This window comes from Lagopus muta, chromosome 1 (assembly GCF_023343835.1).
Source record: "Lagopus muta isolate bLagMut1 chromosome 1, bLagMut1 primary, whole genome shotgun sequence".
Taxonomy (NCBI): domain Eukaryota; kingdom Metazoa; phylum Chordata; class Aves; order Galliformes; family Phasianidae; genus Lagopus; species Lagopus muta.
Genome location: NC_064433.1, coordinates 108,623,513 through 108,647,123, shown reverse-complemented (window position 1 = coordinate 108,647,123; position 23,611 = coordinate 108,623,513). Strand labels below are relative to the sequence as shown.

Sequence of the window (23,611 nt, the reverse complement as noted above, 5' to 3'; positions counted from 1 at the left end):
CCACAGTGAACTCACAGTAGAATTGAAAATTTACATCTCACAGCTGAAAAAAAAAATGCAGTTATTAATAGTACTTCTTTGCCAAGTAAGAAAAAGAACAGGTTTTAGCTACCCTCACTTTTACTGCTCTTGGAGAAGCTTACCAAGCTGTATGCATCTACAAGTTATAAACGTATTCTATGTACTGTCTTCCTCCTTTCCATTCTTGTGCTTTTGAATAAAGCCTTACTGAAGAATTAAGTCTCATTTGAATTTGGCTGTATTTTAGTAAAGAAAATGAGATGTCATTACATATGCAGTACTTTTGACCTTTAAAGGCTCCTTCCATGTCAAACAATCCTATTATTCTAGGAAACTTACATAAATACAGAGGGTTAAATGTGACAGTGAGAGTGACTGAAATCCAAATAACTTATTTAGTAACTCAGACTTGAAACTTTTACCAACAAAATGGAATGTATGCATTGCACATAGCTGAATAATTAATAAAACCATCAATTTGTGCTTAGCAGAGATACTATGGTTCAGCCTTGTCAGTTTGTAACGGAGTGTGATTACACACTCTTCATCTCTGGAGAAAGATTCATTATCCCTTCGTTTTGTACTATTTTTAAGAGACCAATCTGTCATCTGCACTGGGGTGCATTAAAAAGAGCATGTCCAGCAGGTCAAGGGAGGTGATCCTCCCCCTCTACTCTGCCCTGGTAAGACCTCATCTGGAGTACTGCATCCAGTTCTGGGCTCCCCAGTACAAAAAAGACAGGGATCTCTTGGAAAGAGTCCAGCGGAGGGCCACGAAGATGGTGAAGGGCCTGGAGCATCTCTCCTATGAAGAAAGGCTGAGTGAACTGGGTCTGTTCAGCCTTGAGAAAAGAAGACTGAGAGGGGACCTGATCCAGGTCTATAAATATCTAAGGTGTGGGGGGCAGAATGGCGAGGCCGGACTCTTTTCAGTGGTGAGTGGAGACAGGACAAGGGGAAACGGCTGGAAACTGCAGCATAGGAAGTTCCGCACAAATGTGCGCAAGAACTTCTTTACAGTGAGGTGACGGAGCACTGGAACAGGCTGCCCAGGGAGGTGGTGGAGTCTCCTTCTCTGGAGATGTTCAAGACCTGCCTGGATGCCTACCTGTGCGACCTGCTGTAGGGAACCTGCTTTGGCAGGGGGGTTGGACTCAATGATCTCTGGAGGTCCCTTTCAACCCCTACAGTTCTGTGATTCTGTGATTCATCAGCAGTAACAAACACATGCAGATATCCAGGTCACGTGGCCAATACCATGATCGTTGCATTTACTAAGTGTCTGCTTTTTACAGTAGTTGACAAGTTATTAAAAAAAAAAAAAATATATCAGTCAAGGTTGCCACTCCGGTGTGCTTGGAGGAGGACTGGCTCATAGGAGCAGAACAACTGCTGCCTGCACAAGCAGAAAAGCTGACAGTGATCCTCATCTCAGTATCACCATAACACAACTGCTGTGAAAAGGAGAGGTGTTCACTCAGACAAGACTATCTTTTGTAATTAGCAGTGATAAAAAGGGGATTCCCCCCAACCCTCATTTTTTCTTCTTCTAAAAAACAAACAAAAACCCAAAGCCAAATAAACAACAACAACAAAAACAGTTGCCCTGCCAGTACTCTATAATACACACATAACTCAGCTAGTAGGGAAAAAAAAAGGGGGAATATTGAAAGGATTGCCATTAAGTGCCTTCCTGGTTTGTTGTGCAAGAGTGTCTCTTCTCTGCCCACTTGCTATGCAGACTCTCTGCATAGTTAGAGAAGAAATCTGTGTGTACTAATTTGCTGACTATATTTTAGCTCTGTCTTCATGACTTGTCTACAGACACCTACTTAGATTCTTAAATCTTCTCCCTTTATCTTCCAGATGGTTGTCAAGTTATACTGCCAAATGGTTTCTGGGCTGGAGACTGCTCTTAGGTGACTCAAAATGAACATGAGTAAACTTGGTACACTAAGTAAGCTCAGTGGTACTCTGAACTGAGTTTACTGACATTTATTCCAAACCACTGAACAAAGATTACACTGCACTGATTGCAGGAGCTACAGAGAGTCAACCAAAATACTGGTGGAGCTTTTTCTTAAAGAGTACAAAACCTTTCCATCAGTGCCAATTACTGTTGAAGAGACCAGGAAGTTTCTGTTTTCCTGTAAAAGTCCTAAGGAAGTGTTAACAAAAAATAAACAAAAGGCTATCCTCTCAGGATATCATGTGTGAAGTGTACTGAATACAAATACAGTATTTCAAATGGAATTTCTTCAGTTAATTTTCATCACAAGATAAAATTCCTTTTTGCCTATAAACTGGCACATCCAGAGTTCAGTTTCCAGTGATAATTACCAGCAATTACAGTTGCATGCTTTTATTCCTGTAACTGCTCATATTTAGAACTTTGTATCCTTGCACGCACCTGTAAGTATACACATTTATTACTTTACATAAGGAGACAAGTGAGACTGCAGGGAAGGGACAGACACATCCACTGAAATATTTAAAGGATTTCAAATGGGTTGTCTTGAAAACATCTGGCACTGCATTACATCTGCTGAACTGTACAAAGATCACAAATTAAGGCCAAATAAGTTACCATGCTATCTTATTAATCTCTCCTGCAGTACTTACGCAAGATAACGCTTAGATCCCTTATCTGATGTCACATTTGTGTATGGAAAGTAGATTTCAGCATTACAAAGAAAGACCAACCTTTGCCAACAATATATCTACTGTAAATTTCCTGTGTGATGTTTAGAAACTCTACTATACTGCTTTACAATAACACATCACATTTTACCTGAGACTTGCTAGTTTCCTTGGCATTTAAGGTTGTCATCTGGACTCTGAACCGAGATGCACCATTCAGGAATGCTTTAGAACTCTGAAAGAAAAATAACAATCCTTCATACTCCTGTTACCTGATTTGTAAAGGATTACATAGTGCTAATAATTTCTTCACAAATGAAGCCTATGTGTATCATAGCATCAACATATAGCATAATCCCAAATGAAGAATCCTTAATTAAATGCCTGTGTGTGTTTTGTGTTTAAGCTCTTACAAAGACCTATGGCAATATATGTAAAATGCAATTAAAAATGTCTTTGGAGGCTTAAGTTGTACTGTTTTTTACAGAGCAGCCTTATACTGAATTTAGAGCACAGCCACCATTTTTCCACCATCTTACCAGCTTCTTTCTCTACTGAGCCTCCTTTGGCATTGCTGACATTTTTTTCTCATATGGAAATTATCTCAGTGACAACTACAGATTTTTATTTAATTCTATTTTCCCAGAAAAACTTTGTTTCTTTATTTCTCCGCCCATTTAAGCTAAAAGTGTCTTCCACTTGTTTAAGTTCACTCCATTCCAACTCAGAAGTGGACCAGAGACCATGCGCCTGGCGCTTCCAGAGGATTACCAAAAAGTCAGAGAGCCTCTGGGGTACACAGAAATCAAGGCAACGAGTTGTGTTTTAGGCCCTAGATGGACCTGAACTAATGCACTGCTTTTTACATCTATTTATTACCCTGTGCATTACTGCATCAGTTCACACCAAAATTACATTCCTTATAAAACACTATCCTGAGATCCTTGGCCTAAAATGACTTGCCAAGGAGGCTATAATGTGCCTAGTGAAATAAATATACAGCCTCAATGCAGGCTTGTGGTCAGGGAAGGAGAACCTATTGCTAACACCATAAGAGGCACTGCACATTCCTCAGGGATGAGATATCTGCTTCCCAAGTGTCAAATCACATTCTGAATGCCACATCAAAACAAATGAATGAGAAACCACCACAAATCAAAAAAAGAATGCCTGCCCTCACTGAACATTTTAATTCAAGATGAATCACTTGGTAACTCCTGCCCAACAAAAATACAAGGACATATAATGCAGTTTTCTTTACACAAACTGCCTTTCATCAATCAAATCCTCCTAAGAGGGCAAAAAACTTCTGAGAGGTGAGGATGAATACCAAAATTTGTGCTGCACAATGCAGAGCTGATGCACAAGCAGTCTTGGCCATACATTCTGCAAAAAAACCGAATAACACCCATGGGCAGAAGAACAGGTTTTTGTCTTACAGAAAATTAAACTCTTGTCAGAAAGTGATTTATAACAATCTGTGGGGAAAAAAAAAAATCCATTATCTGTAGAGAAAAACCAAAAACAAAACCAAACCAAAAAAACAAGACTTTCATTTGACTTGAAAAAATAAGATTTACTGTGGCAAAAAGGAAATGTCTTGGGATAAGGACTAGACATGGAGGCTGCACATTTAATGCTTAGAACATCTTTCTTCTTTTCATTAAGATAAAAACTGCAGGTTTCTTCTAAAAGCACAAGCACGTTGCCAAAGGAGTTTAAGAGAGCTAGGTTTCCTGGAAATGCAAGTCAGGTTAAAGAAAGTTCTTAGACAATAAAGGCAAGTCTGTATGAACAGGCTGCAATGAATATGTGTACTTATGAGAAGGAAAAAAAATAAAAAGAAAGCACAGGGAGAAAAGACTAGAAGCAATAAATACAGTTTTAAATAATCATATTTTACAAATGCCATTAAACCTTTCCTTCAATTTTGATGATAAATAGTACATCAACGTATAATAAAGCCCACGGACTTCTTGCTTGCATTTGTCATGGGTATATCCTTCTGGAATGCTGCAGATTAAGTTTCCAATTGTAGTACTCAAAAGCCCTTTATCATAATCAAATGTCTTGAAGCAAATCCCAGATTCATAAATCAGAGTCAATGAGCAAACAAAGCACAACTGAAGGAACTGCTGAATAAGGAACGAGAACTGCACATCCGAGGCTCTGTGCTTGGCTCTCCATCTGTTCTTCTGGACAACTCAGTGAAATCAGATTACTCACCACTACAAACTCTGTAGAAATACTGGGCTCATGATCACGCTGCAAATAAACAGTAGACCAAATTCATCTAAGATAGTGATATCACAGAGAGACTAACCTAACCTTTAAACCTTAATATGAACATATCTTCAATTCTTCCCTATTTATTTCAATTGTCTTTGAACTTAACCAGCCTCATTCTTCCATTTAGAGGTTCAGCTTTTGGCACCAACTGGCACAGCTGTCTGCACCCAATCAAAATATTTGTCCTAAGTGACAAGCTACAGCCTTATGAGTAAAACAAACAGACATGTTTCCTTGATTTCTTAAATAATATTTAATAATAATTTCTACCTATTTGCAAAAGCACAAGTTGTTCTGGTTGTCACCTGAGATGACTGAGCACAGAGTGACAGTTACCATTTTATGTATGCCAGCAAATTTTAACCCTTGGTTAACAAGTTTGGAAGTTTGTTCCCAGTGACAACAGTCTGTCTTATTACATGTATCTTCCTTCCTTTTTCTTTTTTTTTTTTCCTCCTTCAATTCAGCAATCAGATACAATCACTACCACATCTGCATTTTTAGGAGATCTTCTCAGACTTCTATTCTTGTCGATTTCCTTAACTTTTAAAACCGCCCTCCCCATAGTGAGCAGAAACTGTGACCCAATGTATTTTGTAGACTACACAGGTCTGAAGTGAGATATCTAAGCAATTAAAGTGGTATACAGCTTCCCAAGAGAGAATCTGAGAAACATTAGAGGCAGGCAGGGAAATACTTCACAAAACCCTAGAATATTTGCAGATGTGGATACGCAGAATAGGGAAGGAAGAAGTGATGCCTTCTGCTATGCAGAGTAAGGTTTCCAGGGAAACAGAATGCCAAATGCAATGCTATACAATGAGACTGCGCGTGGTGCAGTGCATCTTACTGATGCCCTGGAGATTAGGTCAAAGAAAGGCCTTTTTTTATTACTAGCTCCTTGAGGCATACGAACAGGCTATTGCATGCAATTTCCTAGTCATGCTTCCCAATAAAAGTGCATTAGAGACAAATAGTAAACATTTACTTTCACAAAGCTTAAGAGCCAATACTGACAATATTATGCTCAAGGTATTATAGAAGCAGCTGACATTTTTGCAGGAGAACTTGTGAACGACATAAAGCCCAAGGAAAAAATGCCTCTTGTTAGGAGTCTCTACAAGTCATGTAAACGATTCTCATATTTGACAGAAGTTACCTTTAATAAGTGAAAAAGAAATAAATGAAAAATACAGAGCTCATTGTAAGTACAAACTATCTCACAGCAACAAACTAAGAATAGGAGTTCCACAGACCATTAAAGGCAATCAGAAGCTTTATCAGGAAACTTCCATATGAGGAAAAAATCCATTAACTGGTAAAGAAAAAAAAAATAACAGACAGCAGAAAAGTCACCATCAGTTACTATTCAAGAAAAGAGAGAATTTACAACATAAAAAGCCATCTAAGATATTTTTTTTTTGGGGGGGGGGGGGGGGGGGGGGGAGGGAGGGGAGGAGGGGAAGGTGAACACAGTAAAAAGCAGAAATCATCCCTGAACTATCTGTCTGAGATACCTGAAACCAGTAGGTGCAGTTCACATATACGTGCAGACAGCCTTCACATATAGTAATTCTCTACTTTATGAAAAGACATATGGGATTCCTTAGGACCCTGCCTCTAACACACTCCTCAGCAGCCTTGACTTGCTGTCACACACAGGAAACCCCGAGACCTATATTTGCTCTCTTGTTCTTCCAAAGACCTAGTTGAAAATGTAGCAGACTTGACTGCCCACGGGTCCCTGGGAGTCAAAGGAGAAACAGCCTGGAGCAAAATACTGCTCTGTGTTTTAGTTACAGTAGAAACAAACACATACCAAAGTCTTACTGAACATGAAACAGAGATGAACCCACAAACATATTCTGGAACAACAGGAGGATAGTGATGACATTCTGTAACATAATTGGTCTCCAAGTACTCTCCTTTTTGTTTTTTTTCCTTGTCTATTATTTTTCTTTCTGCTTGAATTGCCTCCCTCCTCTTGCGTTACAGATACACAAATCAAGAAAGGAATCTACTTCTCATGAGAATGAATGTGTACAAGTCCATGGGGCAGGATGACACGCACCCCAGTGACTCAGAGTCCTAAGGGAGTCAGCTAAGGTGGCTGCTGAGCCACTTTCCACCATATTTGAAAAGTTGTGGCTGTCACATGAAGTCCTTGAGGACTGGAAAAAAAGGAAACCTCATTTCCACCTACAAGAAAGGGAGGAAAGAGGACCTCAGGAACTTCAGGATGGTGAGCCTCACCTCTGTACCTGGGAAGATCATTGTACAAGTCCTCCTGGAAGACATGTTAAGGCACATGAGGGACAAGCAGGTGATCTGAGACAGTCAGCATAGCTTAACAAAGGGAAAGTCGTGCCTGACCAATCTGGTCACCTTCTATGATGGAGTGACGGCATCAGTGGACAAAGGGAAGGCAGCTCACGTCATCTACCTGGACTTCTGCGAAGTCTTTTACATGGTCTCCCACTGCATCCTTATCTCTGAGTTGGAGAGACGTGAATTTGAAGGATGGACTGTTCACCAGATAAGGAATTGGTTGGAAGGCTGTAGCCAGAAGGTTGTGGCCAATGGCTCTATGTCCAGGTGGAGGCTGGTAACGGGCAGTGTCCCACAGGTGTCTGTCTTGGGACAGGTACTCTTTAACATATTCGTCAGTGACATTGATGATGGGATTAAGTGCATCCTCAGTAAGTTTGCTGATGACACTAAGCTGAGTGGCTTAATACAGCAGAAGGAAAAGATGCCATGCAAAGGGACCTTAAACTCAAAAAGTGGTCTCTTGTGAACCTAATGATGTTCAAGAAAGTAAAGTGAATGGTTTTGCACTTGGGTCGAGCTAATCTCAGATATGTATACAAACTGGAAGAAAAATTCCTTGAGAGTAACCCTGTTGAGAAGGATTTAGGGGTCCCGGTATGAAAAACTGAGCATGAGCCAGCAGTGTGCTTGCAGCCTGGAAGGCCAATGTTATCCTGGGTTCCATCAGAAGTGGGGTGGCCAGCAGGGGGAGGGAGGCGATTGTCCCCCTCTGCTCTGCTGTCATGAGGCCTTAGCTGGAGTACTGTATTCAAGTCCGGGGTCCCTAACACAGGAAAGATTTGGAGCTTTTGGAGAGGGTCCAGAAGAGGGTCATGAAGATGATCTAAAGGCTGGAACAGCTCTCCTATGAAGACAGGTGGAACAAACTGGGCTTGAGAGAAGCCTTGAGAGAAGGCTGCAGGGAGACCTTATTGCAGCCTTCTAATATTTAAAGAGTTTATAAGAATGAGGGAAATGAACTTTTTACACAGGTAGACAGTGATAGAATAAGGTGGAATGGTTTTAAACTAAAGGAAGGATGACTTAGATTAGATGTCCAGAAGTTTTCTTTTACTGAGACAATGGTGAGGTGCTGGCACAGGTTGCCCAAAGAAGCTGTGGATGCCCCATCCCTGGAGGCCAGGATGGATGGGGCACTGGGCAACCTGATTTAGTATATTTGATCTAGTAGATGGCAACCCTGCATGTGGAAGGGATGTTGGAACTTGATGATTCTTGAGGTCCTTTCCAACCCAAGCCATTCTATGATCCTCACATAGCAGCTGAAGTTTTCAAAGGCGCATCTCTTTATCACTGACATAGATTTCTACATTACTTAATTCTGAGCGCACAAAAATTGAACTTCTGTGTTAAGTGTACTGGGCAAACATCTCAGTACCAGAGCTCACTACTAACCAACTTACTTTAAACAGTGTTTGAACAACCCTGTACTAAATATTTGAACAAAAGGATTTTCTTTTAGAAGCAATTGAAAGCTAGAGTTTTGCTGCCACAACGGCACAAGGAAGAACGCATGTAATCTTCAGCAAGACAAAGATAGCTTATGTATTCACATGTAGACTGTTTTGACAGCAGTAAATTGCATAACTGACACATTTTAAAACTCACCTAATATTTAAAGAGAAATAACATATCTCTGTTCTCGGAGATTTCAAAATTTCACTAGACAGTCCTTAATCAGTCTAATCCAATGTAAAAGTCAGTCCTAATACAAGCAGAGGGTAGGATCAGATGACTTACTGAGATCCTTTCCAAATCAAATCATTCTATGACTCCACAAACAAAAAACAACACAAACACAACATAGCACTGTCATGTGACCAATACCGTTAAGTACAAGTTATTTTTCTCTCCACTTCACAGTTCTTCGTTAATATCAATACAGCCCGTAGTAATTCTGATTAGCTTGGTTTAAATAAAGGCTGTACTGTATCACAACAAAATTCTCTGCCACAGACTGACTGCTTGCCCTAGTCTCTTAATCTTTTAGTTAAGAGGTGAGAGTCACCATCCCTGCAGGTGTTCAAGAACACCGTAGGCATGGCACATACAGCTTAATGAGCACAGTGGTGATGTCTAACAGTTGGACTAGATGATCTTAGTGGTTTTTTCTAACCTTAATGATTCTATGAACTGCAGCTTCACATACATTTTTTGCTCCTCTTTTCCCCAGTCATGCGTTCCTGCTGCCCTTCCCTCTATCCAAGGGATATCACACCTTTTGTTCAAGCTCAGAGATACAAGGTTCATAGACCACATACTAGGTAAAGGGCTGCTTGCATTTTACTTTCTGCAGCGCCCAGTACAGGGTTCTTAACAGTGAGATCCTTGATAGGCCATGGTTGACAGCTATCTCATATCCAAGCAAGTAGGGAAACTGAAGGACACCGGTCAAAACACTCTGAATACACTCAGGAAGATTGGAGGAAAATAACATGAAGAAAAATGAAGAGCTTTTACTGAGTTTGCTGTGCTAAGTTCATCTGCTGCAAAACCTTAGCTCAAACCAAGTCATTCACCTCCTCATTTGTACTGCTTTGGTAGACAGTAAGCTTCTGCTTTACCACTGAAGCACAGAGGACCAATCATTCTTTCAAATCTGGGTAATTTATAACAACATGGCACAAAAGGACCATGAAGATGATTTGAATACTAGAGCTACTATAAACATGTATATTATATTAAAAGGAAAAAAAATCACAGCAGAAAAAACATTCACTTACACTGGATGGAGTGCAGGAGCAACTTATATCTTTAGGATCTGAAATACAATAACACACGTAGTTAATAATGAAAGAAAGCATAAATAATCTCTCTTAGAACACTTATCAGTAGTATAATTTACTACCAATAAGCCAACAGTACAGAAGATACAAAGATAGTTCTCATATGAACATCTGGTTATACATTTAGAGAAACAGAAAAGGATGCTTCACGGTACCCTTTGCATTCTAAGACAACAGTTCTATCTGGCAGCCCAGTTCATTGCATCATTCTAGTTGTGTCAACAGAGCTTTTTATGTCCTCAGACAGGACAGATGCAGAAAAATAACCATTCATATTGCTATCTTTAAGTCTACAAAGAGACAAATGAAAGGACTTCTTTCTCATTTCTAATTTAAGGTCACAGAACTTGCTCTTATCAGGCAATCTCTTTATTTGATTCTGTGATTCTGTGATTCTGTGTGATTATTTGTAGAACAGAATACGGATGTCATACATTGAATGGTTGCACAGAATACACATTACAGCCAGGTGGGATATTCTAATATTTAGATGTGTCTGACACCTGAACAGTTTTTTTTAAAGACAGGGGATTAAAGATAGGACAGTGCACTGAATTCTGAAGTGTTACTCTCAGATATGATAATCTGGGTGTATTAACTTGTCAGACACACACAGATTTTTCTTAATCTAGTTCTAGGACAAAGTTGTTGCAGTATTAAGTGTATCTTGAAGAATAATTGCTAGCTATTACTATGCCCCAGGTCATTTAGCTTAAACAACAATGATTTGCCAATAATGAGCCCTTTCATGGTTCTATCACGCCAAAGCACTTACGTTCAATAAGAAAGAGGAAACAAACAATCCCCATCACAGCAATGATAACACCAGGCATCACAAAGGAGAGACCCCAGCACGTAGATACCCAATAAGCAGCAATTAAGGATCCCAAGATGTTTCCCACTGATGTGTGTGAATTCCAGATTCCCATGATCAAACCTCGCCTGCATTAAAAAGAAACAAACAAGTCCCACAGACATTTCTTATTATTCCAACAGTAAGCAATCTTGAAAAAAGTATATAAAAAAAGACTGCTTACCTGTGGTGACAGTGAAATATCTGAAAACTCATTGCTCTGTAACTGACCACTTCTTTATGCTAGCCTTTCATCTGTCAGTTTCAAAGCATCTAAATATTTAGAGAAGTGTTCCAAGAACTTCTCTGTGCATGACAGAACTCATCCTGCATGTAAAAGCACCACGGGGGGTTGCATACATCCAGATAAGAGTTTCTTTGGTAGAAACATGTATATAGATGTTGCATAGCATATACATACATACACGCTAAGTGCAATGCTTCTGTGAGCAGAAGTCCTGCAAATACACTTCACAGACATGACTCACAGATGCACTGAACTTGTCAGCCTGGAAATCCTAGATTAGAGCTGCTATAGAATAGCTCCAGCAGAACCACTGTAAATCACAACAATTCTGCTCAAGTGTTGGCAGTTAGCAGGCTTTTATCCTTGTAAGTCTCAGGAAAACTGCCTTGCCTTCAGCAGGAGGTTACCTGGAGCAACCTAATTTTAAATAAAATAAATCTTTTTCTTTGACTGGAGACAAGATCCAAGAAGTTTGCTCACGTTTCAAGGAATTTGTAGCAAAATGAAACTCAGTGACATTGGACCAGAGCTCTATGCAACAGCCCATTACGTAGCCTCCTAAAACTAAAGACTGTTGCTTTTGCTTAAAAAAGAAAATCTGAATGAATGCATCTGCTATGCACAGACCTGTTAATTCTTTCCAGTAGTTTGATACTGTATTTTTTCAACTATCTCACAATTTTACATAGAAAATTTATACTGAATTTTCATATGTACTCCCCTGGAACTGATTGACAGTAATGTTCCTTTGATGATATCTACAATGGACAGCACTAAATAGCATTACTATATGCTACAGCCATCAACCATCATCAGAGGCAATAAATTTAATATGCAGCTCTCACAAAATTAATGGAAGATTTCTGCATGGTATGATAAAACAAGCATTAAGAGTGATCTCTATGCAGGATTTAAAAAAAATAAAGGAAGAAAAAGGATTATTTAAAGAAAGTGACAAAAAGAAAGGTTAAGTCAGCTATGATATCTCTCTTCTTTTTTAAATTAAATTTCAAGTTTTTCTAAGTGTGTTAGAAGGAATATATCAGACAAAAAGATATCTTTAGAGCTGTACTCTGACAACTGCTTTGAAACACAGATGAAAACACATTAAAAAGGCATGATAACAGCCTTTATCAAAAGTGGTTTTAGACTGGTAATATTTGCAAGAATTTCAAAACAATTCATCTGAAAAATTAAACATCAAACAAAGGAGTTACCAGATAACACTAATTTGACATGAAAGAGAACATTTCAGATTGAAATGTAAGCTAACCAGAAAACTTCTGTCAAGGATCCACCTACCTTTTCTTTTATCCCAAAGCATCACTGAAGCGATAGGTAGATACTGACTACAATCTTATAGCCCTGAATGCACTGATTTGTACTTCCAAAACTTTGCATTATGTATTACTTACCTTCCTTTTCCAAACCAGTTGCCAATACATGTAACGACACTTGGCCAGCCAGTAGTCTGCACCAACCCATTAGCTATCTGAAAGCATATAGAAACAATAATAAATAAGCATAGCCTACGACAAGTTAAGTTCCTACATAATCCCTGTTGAGTGCTGTGTCAGGAAGATTGAACAAGTGCTTTGATTTCAGAAGTTTACTGGGGGGTTTCAAAAGCATTATTTTTCAAGAATAAACAAGCTGAAATGTTTCACAGGGGTTCTTCCCTGTCCATAAATATTTCCAGTAATGCAAACCACAAAAAAGTAAAATTCAATCACGTGCTTACCAAAAATCTCATTTCATGCACAACACAAAACAGGCAAACCAATTCCCCAAACTCTAAGGGCTACACAATACTTCACTCAGTTTGAACATATGGCAAAGTAATATTTGGGATATAAGTGAAAAAATAAAAAAGCTTTCATGAAGACTGGACAATTTTGAACACTGGATTTAAAGTGATTAAAAGACATACGCAAATAAGCTTAGAGGAGAAACGTAATACACTGTATTCAGACTGAGGTAAGAGATATTTCGGCCTGCAAGTTGCACAGATGTAAGGGAATCCTAACTCAATTCCTAAAACCTGTCAGGCAATCGTTCATTAACCCAAAGATTACAGCATATGAGCAACTGAACATGAAGTGAAGCAATCTCACACCTTCATGTTACAGGACTCACTGTCCACATCACTGGTAAGCACACAGCCTATGCCTAAGGCAGCTGGCTCCAGTCTTGGGAACCACACAGGCTAACAGCCTTGGGGCACTGATACATTTTACAGGTGACTTGGTGAAATAAAAGCTTTCAGTGCTTAAGTCTGTATTGCTGCAAGTCATGTTACACATGCCACGCAAACATGCCAGCTGTGAAAATGCAACCAAGATAATACAAAGAAAGCAACAGTGCACAATGCAGACCTGTCCAAAATGACTCAGAAGTGCTAATCATACACTGGTCATGATCAAAATTCCATTTTGGGTCAATGGTAAATAATCTTGTGATGCGTGATTAGATCTACAAGCACTCTGAAAAATCCCACACAACAAATTTTATTAAAAAGGCTGACAGTTTCTCAGCCACACCAACGTGGGAGACTCCAACATTAGGCACATAAAATGTAATTTTCCTGAAGAGGAAGCCAAGATGAATCATTCAGGTCTTGGCAGAATGACAAAAGTAAATACATTTGTTTTAAAACTCATCCACATCTAAGCTCGCAAAGATTTGATCATCAATGAATTTGCCACAGACTAAAACACTAATTTGTTTTCAAATATTTTTTTTTTTTTTTTTTTTTTAAACCTGGGGCTACCTACTCTATCATTTCTGTACGTTATTGTTGATGACAGATGTCAGCCTTCGTATCCTCCCATCTAACCACTAATCATAGCTAGGAACTCAAAAGAAACAATAGCAACATAACATTAAAAAGCACCATGGAAACTCAGACTATCTAAAGAAAATCATGCCTACCTGGGCCATTATGTAAAACCACAGATTATGTATATTACAGAAATAACCCAATCCAAACATTGCAGTGAAGAGCCCGCTAGCAAGCATTCCGACTGTCAGATAGTACCGGATGGGCAGCCGTTCTCCTATTATTCCACTTGAAATGTGGAAGGAAAGAAAAAGAGAAGCTGTAATTAAAAGTCGGATCATAAGGCTTTCAGGAATAAGTAATATCTTGTGTTGCTTAATTCTTGTTGAAGGGAAAGTTTACTAGTAAAGTACTTGACAGAAAAAAAGCAATAAATGTTTCATGATCAATAAGTGCCTAGAACTAACATCTGCACAACAATCTTTCAGGGACATACTCACCTGAAGCCCATTGGAAGTGACTTACAGAATCATTCTCCAAATGGCCCACAGCACTGGGAACATCTCCAGTCATTTAAAATGAGATTTATCTCTCTCACTAATGACTCTAGTTATGAAGGTTCCAACTTTGGTAAAGAAAAAGAGGCAACTCCAAATGGCAGTTAATAACCCGTGGATAGTTTTGATAGTGTCTGCTACTGCTCTTTCACTACAGGACACATCACCTCAGTCTACACAAGTGTATTGGACACGGATAAAATTTGGGGATGCGTCTCCTAACCCCACTGCACCCCCAAAGAAATACAGGTTAGACTGCAAATTGAAAAGCACTCATGCACAAGGCAGTGGGGAGAGTTAAAATAATCTTTCTGCACACCAAGAGGTATAATACCACTGGGAACTAAGGAAGATGCATCGTTTTCTATAGCAATTAGCACAGATATAGGAGAAGGCATCAACATTTGAGTTCTCATTCTCTTCATGAGAAACTTTACAGTAGGATAGGACAATATATCGGGAATAGTATGGTCTCCTACAGTAAGTGATGAAGATTTCCAAGAGAATCAGATTTACCTTAAATACATTCCAATTGCGTACGCACACAGAAATGAGTAATCCAGTGCTCCCAGTAACTGCTTGTAGTTATTCTTATCTAAGAACATATTTTCAAAATAAATCACCAGTTTATACGTGCCAATAATTTTTATATATGATGAGAAAAATGACATGCATAGGACACGGCGGATGTACATTGGATATTTATTTGGACTTAAGCACATATTATGTAAAACACATTTGATAACAGCAACAAAAAAACCAGCTACAATTTATGCTTTCTCTTGTAGCACATTAGGAAAATATTTCTAGGCCCACTTTTAATTCTGCTTTACTCAAAACATCACTTAGGAAGTTATTCACAAGGTACCACTTCTTATAGCTACTTAAACAAACAAACAAAAAATAGAGCCCAACCAAGGAAAAAAAGCCACCAAACAACTAAACCATAAAGGGTATTCTCAAAAGCGCAGCAGAAGGATGAGTTTCCTATATATGTGGTGCTAAAAGCAAAAATACCTTTTTAAAAATAGATTTAATAGATTTTTTTAAAAATCCATCATTGTACAGGCTTTTTAAGGAATTGTATTTTTTAAGGAATCATCTTAATACAGTTTTTTGAATGGTTAAATTCTTCTGCACTTCATTCTCTAACTTCTCATAAGCCACAGTGACAGAAGTCTAGTTTAAAAAAAGAAAAATAAGGTTCAGCTCTCTACAAGAAATGACCATAATCACAACAAAATGGAACTTGCAGGATGGAAGAGTGCAGCAGGAGGAACTCCATCCAGATGGAAAAAACATGTGTAGCCTCAAGAGACCTGAATTCATACCAAGAATGACAACTACGTTTGCACGGAGCCACAATTCAAAGAATTATAGAATCACTTGAGTTGGAATGAACCTTTAACACTCATCTAGTCCAACTCCCCTGCAGTGAACAGGGACATCTACAGCTAGATCACATTGCTCAGAGCCCTGTTCAGCCTGACCTTGCATGTTTTCAGGGATGAGGCATCCAGCAACTCTCTGGGCAACCTGTTCCAATGCTTCACTACCCTTAGCATAAAAACTTTTTCCTTGTAACATAACAGCCTAGATTTCTCTTTCAGCTTGATACCATTTCCCCTTGTCCTATCACAACAGATCCCGTTAAAAAAGACGTCTGTTCCCTTCCTTCTCACTGTCCCCTCTCACTCTTCCTGCTTTAGATACTGACAGGCCACCTGGAGCCACCTCTTCTCCAGGCTGAAAAGCCCCAGCTTTCTCAGCCTGACCTGGTAGGGAAGGTGTTCCATCCCTTGGTTCATTTTTGAGGCCCACCTCCAGACATGCTCCAGCAGGTCCATGTCTCTCCCACTGACTCTGAGAATAAAGTTGCTGTTACTAAAACGCCCTTTTTTTTCCAGTGACATTCCAGCTTGCCAGCTCTGACATCTCAAAAACAGAGCTGAAAGAGCATCTTTAAAGAGCCATCTCAAAGAGACAGCTTTGCAACAGCATGTGTGTTCATGGAAAAAAGTAGGACGCTAGAGCTCAGAAGTTTTCAGTATTAATAAATCCAACTAGTATCAGACAAGTAAGCTCAGTCTCCCCTTGGTCAAGGGACAAAAAAAACCCAGAATCAATCAGTTTTACTGCACATGACAACATTTGAAAACATGAGACTACATTATTTCAGTTGACTACCAGGCAGTTAGTACACAGAATTCTGTCAGAAAGCCTAGAGCTCTCTGCTCTTATTTTCTCTTATTCTCTTTGATGAGTGGATTTTTAAAAAATTGCTAATTAAAGAGTAATTAGAATAGCTTACTGATGGCTAGTGAGACTGGAGTTGACTATTCTATTTCACTGATTTTCTTGGCAATGATTAAAGTGACAGGGAATGATTTGAAATCTCCATTAAATTCCAGTACAATTACATTCTAAGTAGGCAAATATTCTTTCTTTTTGAGTAAAAAGACATGTTGATAAGCTAGCCAGTACGCTGTCAACTCCATTCTTCAATTAAGTCCTAAGATTTTAATCTCCAGCAGAATGATGAAAAAAATATACTTTCTCCCAATAAAGACTCTGAAAATTTCCAGTTTGGATAAACGCCAAGTAATTTAATTTCAGTATCTGTTACACCTTGAACTTGAGTAGCAGAAAATCATAACCATTTATTCTATCCTGTCCCTTAAACATTTTAAAGACCAGTGACCCACTAGTACAAGAGAGGCTCTTCTTGAGATATTTCATAAAAGAATAAAGAATAATTCATAGGTATCGTCATCCAGGCTGAATGGCTTATAGTGGACTCCCACAGTGACATCCACTTTAGTTCCTTGTCCCTTGAAGCCCAGAGGCTTTCAACCACGTCATTACTAACTGTAAGCTTCTTTCCATCCAGCCCACCAGTGCCAGTATCACCACCAATCCCATCCCGTCTCACCTGCCCTGCATCTCCAGCCTGCAGAGCCCAAAGCCATCCATCATTTCAGGCCCATTTTCTGACTGAAAATAGCTCTACTGAAACCACCTTATAGCTCTAACAGGTAAAACAACATCAGTTGTTTAAGTGATTTTAAGGAGGCAAGACATTGCAAGCTAAGTCTTTACTTCCTTTGAAAAAAACATCCCTCCCATATACAACCCCTGAATCTCCCCATGTATGAAGAATAGCAAGAGGCAGAAAAACTAGTTACTAATATAAGCACTTTATTATGGGGGAAAAAAAAGGGAGAAAAATATGCCTTACCAAATGGCTCCCATCCACACTGAGATGCATTAGACAGCTTTTTGACAGACTGAATCTGGGCAGCATATTCTCTGTAGGAGCTGAGTTCAACTTCATGTGAAGCAGCACAATGCTTATGTAGTTCTCCCTGATACAGAAAGGAAATTTGAAAACGGAAAATTCACTTCCAACAGAGCCCTTGTTAAGCTTCATACAGCAAGAAACTTAATAATTCTGTGTGAACCTGTGTCAAACACAATGAAATCAGTAAAATTTTAAGCCATTATTAACTGCTGTTGTTCAGTGAAGCCACCTTTACACCAAAGAGTAACCATGTGGCCAGTAACGATGTGCTATAGAGAAGTGGTGTTTGTAAGTGCAGAATTTCAAAACTCTTCACTAATCCTGAACTACCATATCCATTGTTACTCACCAGTTATATACAAGAACCCTGGCAGATTTGATTTGTGCTTGGCAAGTTACAGGTACATGACATTAGAATGAGAAAAACATAGGGATAGAGAATATCTTGTCACTGGCTTCACTGGGAACAGAAGTGAAAGCACGGAGTCCCAAGCATACAGACAACTATGATGTTCAGCAGCACTCATGCAGTCATGTAAATGTCAATCGAATTTCAGCACATTTGAGTCATCAGTTGCAAGAAGATTTTCTCAAATATAAGAATGCAGACGTGTTCTCTGTTACATATCTACACAATGGATTAATTCACATGAACTGCCTCAAGTGCAGGCACAACTGTTCTGAGTCTTAAGCCCAAAGAATAGAAGTATACACAACATTCTAGGAATGGTCTCAATCAAACTTATTACGTAAATATCCCTGTGTGCCAGTGTCATCAGGTTTCCATCTTTAAAACCATTCCAAGTTAAACATGGCCTTTACAAAAGAAAACACTGAAAAAGATGACTACTTCCTTGTTTTATAACAATAGAAGGATGTTTAAATAACAACACAACCTTGCTTACCTTAACTATACTGATAGGTTTCCTTGATAAATGGAAGCTGGCATATAAGAAGAAGGTGAGAGTAAAAATGAAGGCTCTATACCTGTAATACAAAAAAAAAAAAGATGTAACTTACTTCTAGTGCTTTTACAGAAAACATTACACAATGGTAATCTGGGAATAGATGAAGACAACTTTTTTTTTCCACATTCTCTAACAGCCAGAAGAATCGCCCTAGCAGTAGTACCCGCTGTCATTTAGCTTTGGAAGGGAGCATAGTGATACACAGGTGATATGCAGGACACACATGAGTCTGCAGAGCTGATTTGCACGTTCACAATCTTCCTTCAGGGGCTATTAAAAGACAGTTAAACATTAAACATACAGATAGTCATATCTCACGCTTTATGGTTTCAGCCAGCTTTCTGTTACAATTAAGATGTAAAAGATGGCTGAGCTGTCATTTTAACTATTGTGAATTATTACCTTTTTCTTTCCTTATGCTGCTTTTAGGATTTTTGCTTTATTTTTGCCTTCCACTGCAACAACAGCAATTGGCCATTTCTAGGGACTGCAGCATGGTCACTGCTTGCATGTGCTGTCAGTTGGAGCGTATGAACATAATTCTCCAGCTTTGGGTTTGGATAGGCTTTTCCCTCATACTTTACTGGGCATCCTGGGGTCTTTCTCTGCAGTTCCTATGAACTATAAGGTCACTCCACCACTGCAAGCATAAAATAAATGCAGCAATCTAATCTATTCTATTCCCTACCTACAGAACGTATGTTTCAGCTGCTTAAGAAGCTGAGGTGGTTTTGTGGATTTCTACTTTTAACAACACAGAGAGATCAGAGTATACCTGCTGGCTTTTTCTAGCCTTGATCTTAATGTAAAAATCTGCAAATAAAACTGCATGTGCACATAAGAAGATCTGATAGCAGACAGCTTAATACAGTCCCTAATTTTTAATCAATCTTCAATCGACTCCTATCTTATAAACTTCTGTATAGCAAGGATATTGTTTATAGTTCTGACATACAAAGACATTAACAACAAAAAAAAAAGGGGTGAGTTTTACTGTGAGTTGAGTTATTCACCCTTATTACTGAAGGCATTGCCATGAGTTATAAAAGTATGACGACACTGTCCTTGCTTCTGTACTGTGATAAATTGTTTCAACAGAAGTGCTTGGTCTTCCATTTGTTATTTTTGTTATTCACACACAATTAATTCAGTATTCTTTTTCAGAAAGCACACAAAACAATGCCATCCACTTATCAGGATTGTTTGTTTTTTCAAATATTACAGTACTAAGAATTAAAACCTAATTCTAAAGGTCTGTACCACACATCAGTTCATGGAGAAGAATACACACTTCTGGTTAAAACACATAATCTAAGTCGAGAAGGGTGCTCAAGAGTTTGAATATAAAAATGTGAAAGTTATCCTTTCAAGTGCATATCTTGCACAGGAAAATCCTCTAGGATACTTGACTAATACTTTTAAAATGAGCAATATTTGTTATACAACTTACAACATTTTTTGCTTCACATACCAAGTGATAAAAAAGCACAAACAGAGCAAGAGAACAAAATAATCTATCCCAGACTCAAACTCACATTGTCAGCACCATACTTCAAGACTTACCACTGATCTCGTGAAAATGAAGTGATGAAGCAAATCCCGGGAGGCAGCTGAGCCATCTACAGCTGGTATCAAATTTTAGGCGACAGTTACGTGCTTGTGAAAACCTTAGCTGCTGTTCAGAATGTGTATTAAAGATCTTCCACAAGCCATGCAATTGTAGGCTGCAAACTTGGAAGACTTCCCTTTAGATCTTGGTCTTGTACCTTCAGCCACTACGTGGCAAGTGCTTCTCTCTGTTTTTGTTAATTGCTGATCTATGAAAAAGAAAATCTGGTAAGTAAACATCTTCATCAAGGTACTTAGTATTTTCTAACTGTAATATTTCAGCTGTGATGATCTATTCAAGACACAAGTCATTACCATAACTAGCCTTCTAGACATCAAAAAATGTAACAGACAACTTCAAGCCAATATAAATTGCAACCTTTCCTACATTTTATCATTTACAGTCTATTTTGAGAAGTCAGCTTAGCATAGAGCAGTGGAAGCAGAAGGAAAAGATGCACTTTAAACATGATCCAAAGCCTGCTGGCATCAAAACACTGCTTTTGTCTCAGAAAGAGTACAAATAGGCAATTAGCCACCTTAGAAAGATCTATTTTAACATATCATAAACATTCATGAGGTTGAAATTTGCTCAAAAACAACTGCAGTGTTTTCAGCCCAGGAATAGAGAATTCTTCAACTTGCAATCGGGTGCAGCTGAACAATGCTATCAGCAACACTTGACCAGAACTCCCTGTTCTAGCCTGATTCCCCTGTCCAAGTATCAGTGACACACAAGGCACCAAACTGTCAGTGAAGCTGAAAAAACAAAGAAAGAAAATGTCCCCATCTGAGCTCCTTACAGCAGCTCACCCAGCAGTCAGGCTCATGCACATATGTGAATGACATCCCCTGGCATGCAGGGAAATGGTGAGATTATGGCAGCATTGATTCAGATCGATTTACAATGTAGGAGAATTCTAGCTGAAGCACCTCAACAGAAACAGCTGATCCTTTATTACAGGTGCTGCAACAGGAACTAGCTGCAATTACTTTGCAGCAAGCATGAGCCAGCTGTTGAGTAAGATGACAAAAGGCTCTGTGGGCATAAGGTGTGACTGCAAACCAAGTAAGCAAGCTGAGCCTCCCTGTGTGCTAACAGCAGGGCCATCCCAGCAGGATGACAAACAGTGTGCCAGGACTATGACCAGGATCTGCAACGTACCCCCAGCCCTGTCACCAGCCAAGCTCATAAACTCAGCACCAGGCACATTTTCCTGAGCCTGGAAGTTGGTAGGATACAGAAACAGGTCTCCTGGAAAACAATGGGAAGTGAGATAAAGCAAAACCTCTTCTGAAGAAAGCACACCTGGCAAAACCAAAGGACTGGCTTAACCTGGAAATTTTAGAAACTGCCACCCCGCAGGCTGAGGTATGAGCCTCTCTCCTCTCAGCTTTATCCTTCACATTATTACAGAAATCAAAGTTGATGGTCCTCAGCCAGCTGGATAACAACAATGAACTCAGTCCCCTTGTGCCAAACCTGACCAGATCAAGGGTCTGGTTCATTATTCTAATGCATATTTTTGTCACGCCTTTTGTTTTTCACAGCGTCATATAATCATAGAATTGTCTGAGTTTAAAAAAATCTTTAAAGGCCATCTAGTCCAACTCCTCTGCAATGAATAGGGACAACCACAGCTACACCAGGTTGCTCAGAGCTCTGTCTGGTCTGACCTTGAGCATTTCCAGGGATGGGCTTACACCACTTCTCTGGACAATGTTTGGCTTTCTGGGTTGCAAGGCACATTGTGTCCTTGTTATCTCCCTTCTCTGAAAGTGAATGGACTTGCTAATCTTGTTTGGTGTGCTCCACCTCCTTCCCCGCACTCTCCATCAGATTGTGCAATCAAACAGCAAACCCTACAATCATTCCCAGCTTTCCTGCCAGGAGTCTCCTACCCTGCTTTCCTCCCTGCTCCCGCTCCCAGCTGTGGGTTCCTGCCTCCTTATGTACTGGTCTTTGTAGCCACACATCGATGGTTCTGATGGCTGATCTATCACAAAATCTGCCCTGAAAACCAGATGATCCAACAGAAAATACTAACGCCCTCTGTGGCCATCAAATTGATAAGTAGGATAAATCTGAAGCAGCAGGAGTATAAAGACAGGGACTGAAGGTGGCACTGCCCCGTTACAGCAACAGCTAGTTGTTATGGCAGCTAAATTCCAGACCAACACATGGCCATCAGTGATCTCACATTTGGTTGGAAATGAGCTACAGATAGCTCCTGTGAAAGAGAAGCAAGAGGAAAAAGAGGTGGGCAAAGGAGCAGAATGAACTTTTCTTCCAGCAGTAGCTGATCTGTTTCAACATCCCGACTCTATCTCCCCTTCTCTCAGTTAAACAACAGTTTTGGTATTTGAGTTAAGTGATCTCACTGTGAGGTGGCAGAAACATCTACTGAGGAAAAAAAGTGGGAGGCTTGCAAAGAACAAAGATCCAAAGTCTTAAGCCTATTCATGTGGTTCCTTTACAATATCGTGGGATGAGGCAATGGCCACCACAGAAAAGTAATTGTTCAACAGGTTACTGTTTACAGTTTCAGCTCAAGCAGTTGCAAAAAGACTTCAAACATCTTACAAAAGGTTTCAGTGCTCTGTGTTTACAGAAGGCTGCAAATCCCTACACCTGCTGCACGGATCACACTCACACCTCCAAAGTGCTTATTGGGAAGACAGTAAATAACAAGCCAACAACCAAAGCTAAAACCACAAGCTCCTAAATCCCTATTGTAAATGCAGAGCCCTGTAGCCCCACAAGGAGGACTGGACATTGGAATTACACTTGGAGTCTATTTGGCAGGGGCTGATTTCATTTTATCTAGTGCAGGAGGGGGCCCAGACCACGGCTGTGCAAAGTCTGCAACATGTTTCATGCCTCAAGTTCTTACTGCCTTGTCAACGCTTTATCTCTGTATACCCAGAAGTTTCTCTGGCTTCCAGGTCATGCCTCTACTAGCAAATGAAACTTCTCACACAAAAGCCAAGAAACTTGTGACAATAAAAGTCGTGAACAGGTTATAAAGATCATATCCTCCTGTAGATGAGATTGGTTTCTTAAAACAAGCTATTATTCAGAAAGGGCACTAACAGACAACAACAAATAACTGGTAATTTACCAACACATTTGTTACACTTTCATTTCACAAATGAAGCACAAAGACAAACTTCAATCACTTGAACTGGTCTTTTGTACTTCCATTTTCAGCAACATTTTTACCTAAGGGT

The 23,611-nt window shown here is 39.4% G+C and overlaps 1 protein-coding gene across 9 annotated transcripts in view; it reads right to left on the bottom strand.

Annotated features, from left to right (window-relative positions):
- Positions 1-23,611, bottom strand: part of SLC37A1 (solute carrier family 37 member 1) — a 44,390-nt gene that overhangs the window by 15,265 nt on the left and 5,514 nt on the right. For 5 of the 9 annotated variants that reach the window (XM_048933029.1, XM_048933032.1, XM_048933022.1 and 2 more), the window contains exons 2-10: positions 20,336-20,589; positions 18,710-18,791; positions 17,742-17,868; positions 15,020-15,098; positions 14,099-14,234; positions 12,583-12,659; positions 10,843-11,009; positions 10,005-10,042; positions 2,813-2,896 (exon numbers count right to left, since the gene is read on the bottom strand). In XM_048933029.1, coding sequence (XP_048788986.1) covers positions 2,813-2,896; positions 10,005-10,042; positions 10,843-11,009; positions 12,583-12,659; positions 14,099-14,234; positions 15,020-15,098; positions 17,742-17,868; positions 18,710-18,791; positions 20,336-20,391 — 846 coding nt within the window. In that variant the 5' untranslated portion in view covers positions 20,392-20,589. Of the gene's footprint in view, positions 1-2,812; positions 2,897-10,004; positions 10,043-10,842; positions 11,010-12,582; positions 12,660-14,098; positions 14,235-15,019; positions 15,099-17,741; positions 17,869-18,709; positions 18,792-20,335; positions 20,590-20,919; positions 20,944-21,183; positions 21,218-21,545; positions 21,636-23,611 lie in introns of those variants that run through there. The other 4 variants (XM_048933019.1, XM_048933048.1, XM_048933043.1 and 1 more) reach the window with 4 other exon arrangements.